This window comes from Rhinolophus sinicus, linkage group LG15 (assembly GCF_036562045.2).
Source record: "Rhinolophus sinicus isolate RSC01 linkage group LG15, ASM3656204v1, whole genome shotgun sequence".
Taxonomy (NCBI): domain Eukaryota; kingdom Metazoa; phylum Chordata; class Mammalia; order Chiroptera; family Rhinolophidae; genus Rhinolophus; species Rhinolophus sinicus.
In genome coordinates, this window is record NC_133764.1 from 39,472,068 (window position 1) to 39,485,343 (window position 13,276).

The following is a 13,276-nucleotide window of genomic DNA, read 5'->3' on the forward strand; positions in this document are numbered from 1 at the left end:
AGACCAGAGCAGGAAAGTCCAGAATCCCTCATCATTATTCTTGTCCCTTGGTTACCATCTCTATGTCAACCATTAACAGTCCTGCACCCACCTGTGTGAAAGAAGTACCTGTCTCTCCAATTTACTTTTATCCAATCCCAGAGAGTTCCCAGCTTTGCTTTCTCCCACCCCCTTAATCTATCACCAATGGATTTCATGTAACTCTCCTCCTTTGATTCTCTGTATAAAATAAGCTGCAAACTACCATTTTGCAGGGCATTTTCTCAATCCGTTGAGATTTTGTTTCCCGGCAATTGTTGTCAGTTTGGTTCAAATAAACTCCTACAAGCTTTCTCTTAGGCAGGATGTATTTTCATCGACAGCGTCAAATGTGGTGGGGGCAGCAGAGCCCAGGGTTCAGGAGCCCCTCCCTACCCCAAGTCCCCACCGCTCTGGCGCGTGCACCAGGGGATCCAGGTATCCAGGTGGGACTTTTAGGTGGGACCTTGAGTGCTGGAAGGTTATTTGGGGGGGGGGGAGGGTGAAGTTCTGGGCAGCGTATTCTTTTGTTTACTGCATTTTTTATTAGGTTGGTGCAAAAGTAATTGTGGTTTAAAAGGTTAAAAATGATTGCAAAAACCACAATTACTTTTGCACCAACCTAATAAGTTTTCTTGAAGATGTTTTTATAATGGAAAAAAATGAGGAGCCAGAGACCCTGCTGGAGTCTGGGGAGGGGCTGGGGTCCGCTGGGCGAGGAGAAGGTCCATTGATGGAGCTGAGAAGCTGCGAGGGCTCCAAGGTTTCCTCCAGACGTTCACTTGCTTTTCCCTGAGGCTTGACGCAGGTGCATCTGTTGTGGGGGCAGAAAATGTTTCCTTCTACTCGTCTAGGTTCTTCAGCTGGCCTAATATGTAAATCGCCATAAGACAGATTATCAACAAAAACGAAAGTGTAGTCACACGCCTGCCTGCTGTACACCTGGGGAGACCCAGGAACACTGAGTCACTCTGAAACCACCACCCTAAATACTGTCTTCAGCTGAAGACAAGATGTTAGGGGTGGGGAGTCAGTCACAGGGTGACCTGGAAAAGCACCGTCCACAAGGGCAAGGTCATTATGCAGATTTCAATCTTTGCCTTCTGCATGGATCAGAGTTTTTACAGATGAGGTCACCTTCCTCGGCCTGGTGCAGTGAGGGAGACCCCTTACACATGGAGATTCCCTCACAAATGTGGTGTCTTACAAGAGGGTAACTTCTACTCAGTTCTCAGAGCCTCCCTGTGTCTGCTCTTTCTTAAAAATAACCAGACTAAAATAATCCTTATGCCAAAGAGACTTATTTTGGGCTGACAAATTCTGCTTTCCTTCACTGCCTTTGTAGATTCTGAGAGCAATTCCTGGGTGACGTTGGTCCCCGAGGGAGAAACGGAGTGTGGACTGGAACTGAAGGAGGAAGGCGGCTCCCAGGTAACATCCGTCCCTGAGGGAGAAACGGAGTGTGGACTGGAGCTGAAGGAGGAAGGCGGCTCCATCTTGCCCGCAGGCCCAAGTGATGGGCGGGACCACCCAGATGAGCCCTGTTCAGACAATGCCTCCTGGTCCACCTACAAGGTGAGTGAGGGTCCCTGGTAGGGTGGGCTCTGCTGAGATGCTGTCTACCGCTGTGGTTTCCTCAGCAGCAGAACAAGGTCCCTCATGTCCCCACGGCGTCCTCTCCTGGACATTGTCACAGCAGTGCTGCCCGGGGGCCCATTGCTCCCTGATGCTGGTGGGGCAGAGCTGCCCCTTTTGCTGTGCCTGCTTTGTGACATGGTCTCTGGGTTCCCGTCCTTCTGGGGCCTCCACCTGCCCTTCCCTCCCACAGCACACCTCGCATGCTGTGTCCTAGCAGCTGGGGCTGGGCTGGGGCTGGGTGCCTGTGCTTCTGCCCCGTGGATGTCTACCGCCTCCGATGGTGACGCTACCAGCTTCGAGGCGCCTCCAGGCTCTGGGGGCAGGGCGTCATGGCTCCCCACAAGTGGCAGAACCCGAGTCTCCTGGGTGAGGGACCAGTGGAGCCCCAGGCCAAGCTTGGCGGGGAGGTCCCTGGACAGATTCAGGGGGAAGGATGCGAGAGGAGAGCCCCGTGCTGAAGTCCAGCCTGTCCCGACCCCAGTGGCAGGTCAGCTCAGGTGTCCTGCCCGACGATCAGGGCCGCTGTCTCTTTGTGCTGGGGCTGGTTTCCTGTCTGGTCCTCATCTCGTCCTGGTCGTGGCTGGGCCCCGGTGGGAAGTGCCACAGTTGTGATCCACTGTGTGTGTGTGTGTGTGGGGGTGAGAATGTGTGTGGGGTGTGTGTGAATATGTTGGGTGCATGTGTGAGTGTAGAGGGCGTGTATTGGATATGTGTGTATGTGAGTATGGGTGTGGGGTGTGTGTGTGTGGCGGGGATGTGTGTTTGAGGGTGCATGTGTGTGTGTGACTGTAGGGGGTATGTGTGTGTGTGTGAGAGTGTGTATGTGGGTGTGTACGTGTGTCCTTGCCCTTGGAGAATAACACGTCCCGAGGCGATGGCCATCTCTGAACCTCGGCCTTGTGGACACGGGAAGTTTCTGTAAACTTGAGATGAGTATCAGGAAACACCCCGTGAAGAAGTGTACGTGACAGTGTGACTGAAAATGACGTTGAGCCCAGCAGGACTAGGTTTGTTTGTTTTTTTACTTTGACAGAGTAAATTTAGGTGCTTTTGACAGAAGAGCTAGGCAAGAATAAGCAAGAAAATTGTGAAAGAGAAAAGTCTTGAGTGGGACTTGTTTGTACAAGATTAAACAAAACGGTCCCACAGCCTCAGTCATTACCAGTGAATCCTGGAGATGCTCAATGTACCAGGACAGACAATCGGGAATGGAATCTGACACGTATAAGAACAGTCAGGAGAAATTACACGTAAATATTCCCCTGATCTTTGGATGGGGAAAGATTTTCTGGTAATTAAAGCAAAGGAAACAAAAATACAAAAGATTAGTATATTTGACTCCTGAAAAAGCCTTAAAAGAACTGAAAACCTCATGGGACATGGTCGGCACAAATGAAGGGCAGACAGTTTAGGAAAACTATATAGAGAATAGTTGGCTTTGCATATAGATATTTTTGCAAAGAGCGAGTTGCCTCAAAAGCTCTTAGAAATCAAGTAGAAAATGGTAACAACCCACTAGAAAAGTGGGCCAACAACGATAGATTGTAATCTACGATAGAGAAGGTGTAAAGTGGCCAGTGACTATGTAAGTTCCACCTCTGACATCAAACACTAAGAAATTAAAAGAGCTCCATGATGTTATATTAAACCTTCAAATTAAAGCATTGACTTACAGTCAGTGTTTGCAGAGATGGGGCAAGGTTGTCCCTCAGGTGAGGGTGAGGCGGTGGGACCACCCAGCTAGCAGGTGCCTTTTCCACCTCTTCAGCTTCTCTGAAGATTTTATTATAAGAAAACAAGCGCCGAAAGGCACCTGGAGGTTTGGTGAAGGGTCTCATCTCAGCCTGACTCTTCTGTGTCCAAATGCTGGCATCCCCCTGAATGTCCCATCACGGGCAGTGCCATTCGCATCATCGTTATGGCAGAATTAGACAGATACGTAAATAAAAAGGCTTAAAAAAATGTGCAGTAGAGCGAGCAGTAAAAATTGCAGAGACGGCAAGTCCGAGGGCTCAGACCTCTAGAATCACTGAGGAGCATGAGCAACAGGGACATAAGCTTGCCTGGGATTCTGGAAGATTCAAGGGGACCGAGTGAGTGCAGTCAGTCAGACGTGCCTGTGCTGTTCTAGCCTAGCACCCTGCCCCCTCCTGCGTGGCCTTGTCTGAAGGTACCACCTGGGGGCCTGGTGTACTTCCTGATTGCTTGTTCCCCAGGAATTGTGTTTGTCTGTTTCCACCTGTCTGGGTCTCCTGAGGAGTGACCCAGGCACCTGCCTTTTTGCATTTTCCTTGGAACCCTCTGAGAGTGGAAAGCAGCCACCCAGGGTGTTCCTGGAAAACGTGGAAGGCCTTTGAAACCTCCGCTGCCACCTGGGGTGGAAGGTCACAGGTGGGGCTAACAATAGACGGGCCTGTGGGAAGCCTGGGGTGAGACGCTGGGAGGGAGGGAGGGAGTTCCTGTGGGAACAAGATTTTGGAAAAGCTCCCAAGATAAGTGGGAGTCCAAAGAAAGATGGGAGTGCGCAGCGCTCCCCCAGGGGCTCTAGGACGTAGGACGGGGTGGAGAGTCTGCTCAGAGGGCCTGGCCGTGGAAATGTTGGGAACCACAGCACTGTGAGTGCACTAAGTGTCCCTGAAGTGAGCACTCGCAGGGGTTCCTTTTATGTCGTGTGATTTTCCACCTCAGTCTAAGAAAGCTATAATGTCACAGAAGGGAATTTAAAAAATGCCTAAAGGGGCACATACCCACACGGGAAAGGGGCCCGAGTGGGACACACCAGTGAACGCAGTGTTGTTGTCCAGGGTGGTTAGCTCACGCGGGCTTTGGTGATTGTCCCCAGTCCCTAGAGTGACCCTACAGTGACCCTACGCAAGCCTCATGGTAAGGAAGTGGTGTGGCCACGATGTTCTAATGATGGTGCGATGACATGCCAGGGGCCCAGGGGAAAAGGATCCAGAACCGGGCATGGGCCACAAGGCCAGCCTCTCTCCAGCTCCTGAAGGAGGGGTCCTGCGTCCTGTGGTCGTGTGCCAGGAGCTCTTGTCCTGCCTGTTGCCTGGGCTGACCATCTCCTTCTGGCCTTGCCTTTCGTGCCCCTTTGATGCTGATGAGCTGGGTGCCTTTGCTGGTTCTTGCTCCTTCCCCAGCGGCTAATGGATTTCTTCTCCCCTCGGTAGCTCCCCGCAGTCAAGGGGCGAGTTGGGCTGAAGGTGCAGACTGACCTGTGGTCCCTTCCTTTCTCAGCTTCCTGCCACCAGGTGACAGGAGGCAGCTGGACTGGATTCCTAGCCCTAAGCGGGGCAGGCTCTGGGCAGGGCAGCGTCCCAAGTGCCCGGTGCAGAAATACTGATTGTCTCCCTCCCAGCACTTGGTGCACAGGCTCACAGCCTTTCCCGTTGTCCCCCCTCAACGGCAGTGCCTAGGAGGCTCAGCTGTCCCCCATGGCCTGGGCCTGTCCACATGAGGTGGAGGCTGGCCCCGTGCCCAGGGCCTCACAGACCTCGCTCCTCGTGTCCACCGCAGCTGCAGCACAGGAGTTGGGTCTCAGTTCCGCTCCCAACTGCTGCTGGCTGGGTGCCTCCCTGCCTAGTCCCACTCGTTTGGTGGCACATTAGCAAGCCCCTTTGGGACTTCCATCTTCCTTAGAAAAAGGAGGAGACTGGTGGGAGGAGGAGATGGGTGCCCCCTGGCCAGTGCGAGCTCGGGGGCACCTGAGATGCATCATCCATAGGGGGTGGGTGCTGCCCCGTCCCCAAGAGACCCCAGATCCTGGCCTGGCTCTGCTTTAGGTGCCGGGCTGCCTGGCCCTCCTGGAGATGTCACCACAGCCGCATCTGTGTGGGAGCAGGGGCCCAGGTGTTGGGGTGGAGGCCCGAGAGAGCCAAGACCTGGGTTTCTGCATGGGGTCAGTGTGCCACCTCCTGCAAGGCACCAGTTCTGCTGTGGGGCGCGTACCCGGCTTTGCTCTGCTACCTACCCGCCTGCAGGAGCCCTTTCTTGGGTTCCCTACATCCGAGACCCTCTACCTGCTGGTGTGGGGAGCTGGCTGGGCCTGAGTGAGGGCTCCATGAGGGCTCTGCAGGAGGGGTGCCGCTGGTCCCCTCGCCTTGTCTGAATGAAGGGGGTCATGTTTCAACAGGGAGTTGCTTCAGAGGTTTTTGTAGACGCGGTCGCCGCTGGCACATCTGCTGAGCTGGAGGCTGCTAATCACCCTCCCAGCAAAAGAAGAAAAGAGGACGCGAGCACGGTTGAGGTGGCTGAAATGCCCTCTGCAGACCCCGAGCAGGTAGTTTGTGTAGATGTGGGAGGAGAGGCCTCCCACCGTGCTCTGCTCTGTACTGCAAGGCAGTCCAGCCCCCGACAGGCAGGCTGGGGCTCTCCACCCTCCCGTCGCCCCTCCTCTCCCCCCTCCCCTCTGGGCTGGTCTGTGTCAGAGCCAGGCCTGGAGGTTCCAGCTCTTGGGACTGAGGAGTTCGTGCTAACGTTAACTTGCAACTTTTATTGTACATTATATGTTGTACGGCTTCTTTATTGCCCCCTCCCTGCCCCCACAATCTTCTGTCCATCATTTTATTCCTTGTGAAACTGTCTCCCTTGTGATGTGGCGTAACGTGCCTGCCGAAAGCTGCCCAGGCCACACAGGCCAGTCCCCTGTGAGGGCCAGAGCCCTTGAGACACGAGTCCCCACCGCCACCTGAGGTCATGGGCCCGGGTCCAAACAGCAGCGGTGTGGCTGGATGCCACTGAACTTAGTCTCTGGTTTCTGGAAGTTCAAGCCCTGACTTGGTCCGTTTTCTATACGAACCAGGAGTATTGCAGCGCTCACTAATGATATCAAGAATGAAACTAGTTCCTACGTGTAATGAAAGTACTTTTGCTTCTGAGGAAAAGCCTGTCAGATGGGTGGAGTTTTGTTTTTATTAAGAAGAGGATTTGGGCTGGTGGCTGCTGCCCACGGTGTGCTGACATCCACCAGTCTGCTCTTGGTGGATGGTGGGGGGGTTTGTGGTCTGGGGTCCCCCTGGTAGCTGTTATCCTGGCCGTCATCCTTTCCCCTGACAGGCGTCTTCCGGGAACTGGCTCACTGTCCCCCCAAGGGTCCCTCCTGTATTTATGGTGGTCTTCACACAGCCGCCCCTCCCAGGCCCGCCCATGTCCTCAGGGTCCCCTGCTCTCGCTGTGGTGTGTGGTCCCTTGTTTCTTTCCCACTGACCACACCCCTCCTTCTGGAGGGCAGACTGACCCCAGTTTCCTGGGGAGGGCAGCTGGCACGTGTTCATGAGGTCAGATGTCCCCTGCTGCTGTCAGAGGTGCTGGGAGGGCTGGGTACCTGCTACTGGGGGGGTCCTCCCGTACCAGCCCTGATTCAGCGGCCTCGAGCCCTGAGAATAAGTGGCTGGACTTAATCGATCAGAACTATGAGCGTATTGATTATTTTGACTCATTTTGGGCTTCTGTAAGTTGGAAACAACCTCATTTGAGGTTTGACTAGTTTAACCATTAGAAATCTTTTGGTTGCAAATAGCTGAAAACTCAGCCCAGGTTTATTAATATGATAAAGGGAGTTTGTCACTCATTTAACAGAAATCCTCATGAAGGTGGCTGCAGGCAAGGCTTGATCCAGGCACTAGGAGATATTTGCCAAGCCCGAGTGTCTCTGTGTCTGCACTGCCTTCCTGATGTCGGTTTCCTCCGTGGCCTCTCCACAGCTGACTTCAACACTCTGGACCCTTCCACCATGTGTCACATCAGGGCTTCTAATTATCCACTTCCCGCTACCCTTCAGGGGACTAGAGAACACCTCCCTTGGTGGCTCTTACAGAAGACAGAGGAAGCATCTCTTTCTTAGGGGAAGCGGTCTTCAAATTTCATTGGCTCTGATTGGGTCCTGTGACCATCCCTGAACCAATCGCTGTGTCCAGGGTGATAGGGTGATTCTGGAGCTGTGGTTGATTTGACCCGCATGGCTGAGAACAGGGAGAGTCGGGACTGTTTCCCAGAGTGGGGGGAGTGGGAGTGGAGCAGCTCACTGCACAGCCACCAAGGTGGCCCCTGCTGTGTGTGGGAAGGAACCGCGGCACTGCAGCCCTGAGGGCACCGTGCGTATGCCAGGCGTCTTTCTGAGGTGCTTGGCGTGCTTTGTGTGTGCAGTCCTCGCAGTGGCCATGTGATGTAGGAATGCCTGTCGTTGCCATTTTATAGATGGGGAAACTGAGGTACGCTGTGCCTCAGCAACCCCCGTGTGGTCAGCAGGCTAGCGTGGTGTGTGTTGTGTCTGCAGGTCAGCTGATCGTTCTGGTTCCTGTCCCAGACTCTTTTCTCCTGTTGTTTCTTCAAAGCCACACCTCATGTTTATGGAGGTGTAATCTCGGTTTTACGAAAGAGACACTGAAGCTTAGAAAGGTGACTGAGCTACGCAGGGGGCAGGTCCCCGCCCCTGCTGACCTGCTGGGGAGATGCAGTGCTGGTGTGCTAGAAGGAAGTGTTTGGTCACCTGCCAGGCTGAAGGGACACGCTGTCATCAGCCCAGTTGTCCTTCCCGAATAAACACGCGCTGTGCCAGCCCACCCTGGGGCGGTTTACGCAGAGCTAGAGGGCCCGTTCCGTTCGTGAGCCTCTGTGCTTTTCCCAGGCAGCTTCGCTGGCTTCCCCCAGCTATCCTGTGTCCACCTTGGGGTCTCCACTGCAGTGGTCTTGCCCCCTGCAGTAGGTGCCTCTTTGGGGTCCCCACCCCCCACCTGGCACTTAACATGAGTGAACGTGGCACCTGCCTCCCCCAGGCCGGGCCTCCATGTGGGAGGTGGGGGCCGGCTTTGCTTTGTTGGAGGGAAAAATAAACTGATGCTCATGGTAAAATCAGAGGTACCTTGTGACCAAGAACATCCAAGAGTTAGCAAACTGTTATCTTTTTCTAGTTAGTTCTCTCCATTTAGGCAGGAATAGGAACAGCCCCCAGCTGCCGGTGCATGCATGCAGACATGGCCTCGCATGGCTTTTGCGTGGAGGTATGATTTGCATTGAATAAAATGCACAGTCTTCAGGGCAGAGCCCGCTGTGGGCCCAACCATGTACGGCCTTGTAACCCCCACCTGATCCAGAGACAGAACTTTCCAGCCCCCAGAGATGCCCTCGTGTCTCTTCCCAATCAGCTCTTCATTTAAAAAAAAAAAAAAAATTAATTAAATGCTAACCCACAATAAAGGCTGTTTGTAACGTAGATGTAGGATTCACGAAGTGGGTACCAACTCCCCACTGTCCACCTTCAGCTGCACGTCCTCAGCTTGAGTCCACTGTGTGGGTGCGTTCCCAGCCAGAGCAGCGTTTACTGTTGGTGTACGTATTTCTGACTCCTGTGATTGTTCATTTTGCCTTTTGGGAAATAGCCATCTATGGAATGGGCCAAATTAAAGATCACATTAATTAGGAACACAGATGTATGTGTTGTGCCTGCTCGCTCCCGGGCCGTGAAGGAATGCCCGAGTCAGGTAGTAATACAGAAGGAAGATTTATCAAAGTAAGAGGAGGGTTGGCTGGGCAGAGACTGCTGGAAACTACTGCAAACTACAGGGTGGAGTCTGTTTGGTCTCAAGTTTTATATTTTCTAAGCAGGATGTAAATTGCTTTGGCCTGTAGTGGAATTTTCTATTGAGTTCGGCTTTGTCCGTTGGTGTGGGGGAAAGTGCAGTTAAGCCGGTTATCGCAACCTTTGCACATGTTGCACAGATGTAAGTTGGAGCCAGAAGTGGATCTCCTGTCACAGGGCCAGCACTGGGCCGAGGTAAATAGAAACATTGAAACTGGTCTGCAGAGTAAATGGACAGCAAGCGCAGCCCAAGAAAGCTTTCAAAAAGTCCCAAGCTTATACCAGAGATCCAAGTCTCACAATAGAAGCTACATAGTGCCACCATAACAATCCCGTCTTAACGTGTGTGCGTGTAATGAAGAATACATGTGTTTAAAACTTACATATATATAAACTATAGTCAAACTTGATTTTCGTCAAGGAAGAAGTTGAGATTTCCTCCCCGAGCCCTGCGTGCTGGGTGTGCCAGGCCTGACCAAGTGTGTGCAGGGTGCCTGGCGCGCATTTGTCCCCCACAAATGTATGTTGAGAACTGTCGGTTGTCTGTGCAAAATCTAAATCTTATTCTAAAAGGTCTTGAAGCAGCTTACAGAAAGCACGAAGTGGGAGTAGGAAAAAGAGAAAACAAGGTAAAGAGGAGAAAGACAAATTGCAAATCAGAAGAGCGTAACCCTGAGCACAGACCCCTGCCAGCCACCCGTGGGTGGAAGTGAGCCTTCCAGCCTCCAGCGGGGAGGCAGAGTTCAGTGGAGAGGAATTGACCTAACAGGACACACATGTTTGGGCTCCTGCAGTGGGGCCAGGGCTTGTTCTAGACACCGGGTGCAGCCATGGACAGAACAGACACACCTCCCGTCTGGAGGGAGAGGAAACAAACAAATGCACATTTAGTGTGTGTGTGTGTGTGGGGGGGGGGCAGGGGGATGAGAAAGGGGGTGTGGGATGGGCTCTGGGTTGCTTGGTTTGTGTGTGAAAGGCCCCCTGCCTAGTTGTTTGCTATTTCTAGGAATTAACCCGCCCTGGGAGGGCAGTCCCTCAAGGCCCCTAAAATGACAAAGCATCCTAAATACAGAAAATAAAATGCAGGATTAATACCTGAGGGCAGGGGAGGACGAGGGTGGGATGAGGCTGCCAGGCAGTGAGTGGGGGCCAAGTGGCACCGGAGTCTTTGGATCACACTAAGCTCTTGTTCTGGGTGAGCAGGGAAGCCACACAGGCCGTTCACGTCTTCTGGCAGCACAGGACCAGCCGTCTGGCTGAATTATTCGGCTTTAGCGTCCTTCAGACTCAACCTGCACCATCTCCTCCAGGAAGCCTTCCAGGCTAGGGACCACCTCTGTTTTTAGTCTGTTTCCCCTATTAGGTGATTAGTTCCATGAGAGAGGAGCTGCCTTGGTGTCTTGTTCCGTGTTCGTAGCAGAGTTCCAGATTCCTGGGTAAATCAATGTTGAGCTGAAGCAACTTGATTTCAGGCAGCTTTGTGCTGAAGAAATTGTGCAAAGGGCTGCGTGCTGTGCAGTCTTACAGGCAGCCTGCTGCTGGTCTGCCCGGGGTCCTCGGCCAAAGCTGTGCGTCGGGGCCATCGGGGCCGTCAGGAAAGCGAACCGAGGTGCTGATGCCCAGGCCCCCCAGACCAGCCAGATCAGAGGTGGGGAGCTGCACCGGTGGTTCCTCCTTGGAAATGCGGAATCTCGGGCCCCCACATGCTGAGTCACCATCTGCGTGTTAGCACAACCTTCAGAGATGTCTGCCTGTAGAAGTTGGAGGTGTTACCACCTTAAATGACCTTTCTCAAGCTTCTTTGTTTCTGTCATGATGTTAATGGGGTGTTGATTATCAGGCCCTGAAATCGTCCTCCGGGGTAGCCCTGTGTCATGCTTGTCACTGTGGGCAGGTCCCCAGGAGGTTTGGTCAGGATTCTTGGAGGAAATCCAGGAGCTGACCCAGAACAAGGCAGCCCACCCCACGTTCGTCTGCCCCCTTTCCCAGGTGACTCACCTCCCGGGGGCGAGGCGGCAAGGTCAGGGTCCACCCCAGGCTCAGGGGGCTCATGGGCCACTCACACTTAATGAACCAATCGGTCCTCACTCCAGAGCAGTGTCCCCACGTGAGGCAGGACATCAAGTCCCTGTGGGGTCCTCTGAAGGGCCTGCCTTACCTGCTTCTCACAAGTTCCGTTTCGGGTTCTGAGGTTGGGAGCTCTGGCCTTTGAGCCACGTCCTCCTGGCCGAGGCTCAGTGCACCTGCGTGCATGCGGGGGAGCATGTCACTCAGACTGTTCATGTCACTCTCACCCTTTCCTCTACTGCAGTCTTGTGTACATACCACACACAACATAAGCGTGTGACATATGGAAGCCCACGTACGCTCTCCAACGTCCGAAAGCCATCCTTACAGGGATGTCCCATCAGAAGGGGGGGGTTGCACGTGACGTCAGTGGCTCAGCCACTCAGCTCTCAGCTCCGTCCGACACCCCCATTCCTTTTGTGTCTCAGTCTAATTCTTCCCAAGATAAAGACCTGGCAGGTGTAATGGGCGTCCAGCATCTTGGTCCAGCTGGGCTTGACATTCTTTGACCAATTGAAAGGAAATTGGAGGAAAACATGGGTGAGAGCCGAGTAAACCTAAGAAGTAAAATGAGTGTCTCTTTTTCTGTCCAGAGAAAAAGGAAGAAAAAGAAAAAGAAGAGGAATGCTCCTACTTCCGAAGGGCTAGATTCCTTGACCCCGCCCCCCTCCGTTTCCTGTAGTCTGCATTCGCTCGGAAGCCCTGGGCTGCAGGACCCAGCCCTGCCCCACAGCCCAGCCCAGCAGGGTGGTCCGCCCAGCCAGCCCCCAGGCACGGACATGACACCCTGCGGTGGCCGCAGAGGGTCTCTGCAGGGCCAGACTGCAGGAGGGGCAGAAGCAGCCACGGGAGGCAGCCCAGCACCCCAGGATCAGACGCCTGGAGCTACCCTCCCGCAAGGGAAGGACCACGACACCCCCGACCCCTCCCAGGGCAGTAGCCTCTCCCAGGAGCGGGCTGGCCCAGCCGCCTCTGCCAGTGACGGGGTTCCTGGGAAGAAAGACACTGCCCAGGCGTCCTTGCTGCCTGGCTCAAACGCGGGCCACTCTGAGACCAGGAATGAGCTGCAGCCCGTGGCCCCCGCCTCTGTGGTGAGTTATGGGACAGTGATGACCTGGGTTGGTCCCTTGTGCCCTCGACACCTGGCTGTCGGTGCGGATCTGACGTCACCTCCCTGTCTAGGAAAGGCGTCCTCTGGGACTTATTCCCGCAAAGGGGCCTGTGGAAGGGGCCCCTGAGCAGCTGACCTCTGTCACTGGGCTGGTGGCAGATGCTGACCCTTATGCCACTGAGTAAAGTCTCCCTGTCCATTTTGTCATCTTGGCCCTGATATTTTGGGGTCTTTATTTCTTCCAGGCAATTGATGCTGTGGGGGAGCCAGCTCCTCCAGGGAAAGGGGCTGACAAAGAACATAAAAATAAGACTCAGAAATCAAAACAGTCGCCAGCGAGTGCACCAGAGCACCCGGAGGTGAGGTGTCCGGGGAGCGGTGGCTCCTTTCGGCCCCATTCCTTCCCCAGCTCGTCTTTCATTCAGTTATTCCCCACATACGTGTTACGTGCGGGGCTACGGCCATAAACAAGACCCAGCTCCAGCCTTCACGTACTCACATTCTGGAGGGGAGGAAGACAAAGCCCAGTCAGGCCATGAGCCGTGCCCTGCAGATAGAAGGGTCAGGGGCTGGAGGGTGCCGGACATGGTGGGCGGGAACGTGGGCCTGTCCAAGGAGGAGACCTGCGAGGGTGAGTGGCCAGCCATGTGGAGACCTGGGGACGTGTCCCCGGCAGAGGGAATAGCATGTGCAGAGGCCTTGAGGTGGAGTGTGCTGTCTGCTCAGGGTGCCCCAGGAGTGATGAGGGGAGAGGGGCCCTTGGAGGCCGTGGTGGCGGCACCAGAAGGGCCCTGGAAGGTTCCGAGCACTCTGGCTGCTGTGAGAAGCATCGACTGCCAGGCAAACTTGGAGGCCTG

General features: G+C 54.2%; 1 protein-coding gene across 5 annotated transcripts in view; it reads left to right on the forward strand.

The window, feature by feature from the left end:
* The window catches only part of RNF213 (ring finger protein 213), a 99,105-nt gene that overhangs the window by 8,263 nt on the left and 77,566 nt on the right, over window positions 1-13,276 (forward strand). For 4 of the 5 annotated variants that reach the window (XM_019735541.2, XM_074319384.1, XM_074319385.1 and 1 more), the window contains 4 exons: window positions 1,364-1,593; window positions 5,798-5,944; window positions 11,902-12,399; window positions 12,665-12,778. In XM_019735541.2, coding sequence (XP_019591100.2) covers window positions 1,364-1,593; window positions 5,798-5,944; window positions 11,902-12,399; window positions 12,665-12,778 — 989 coding nt within the window. The remainder of the gene's footprint in view (window positions 1-1,363; window positions 1,594-5,797; window positions 5,945-11,901; window positions 12,400-12,664; window positions 12,779-13,276) is intronic. The other variant, XM_019735542.2, reaches the window with a different exon arrangement.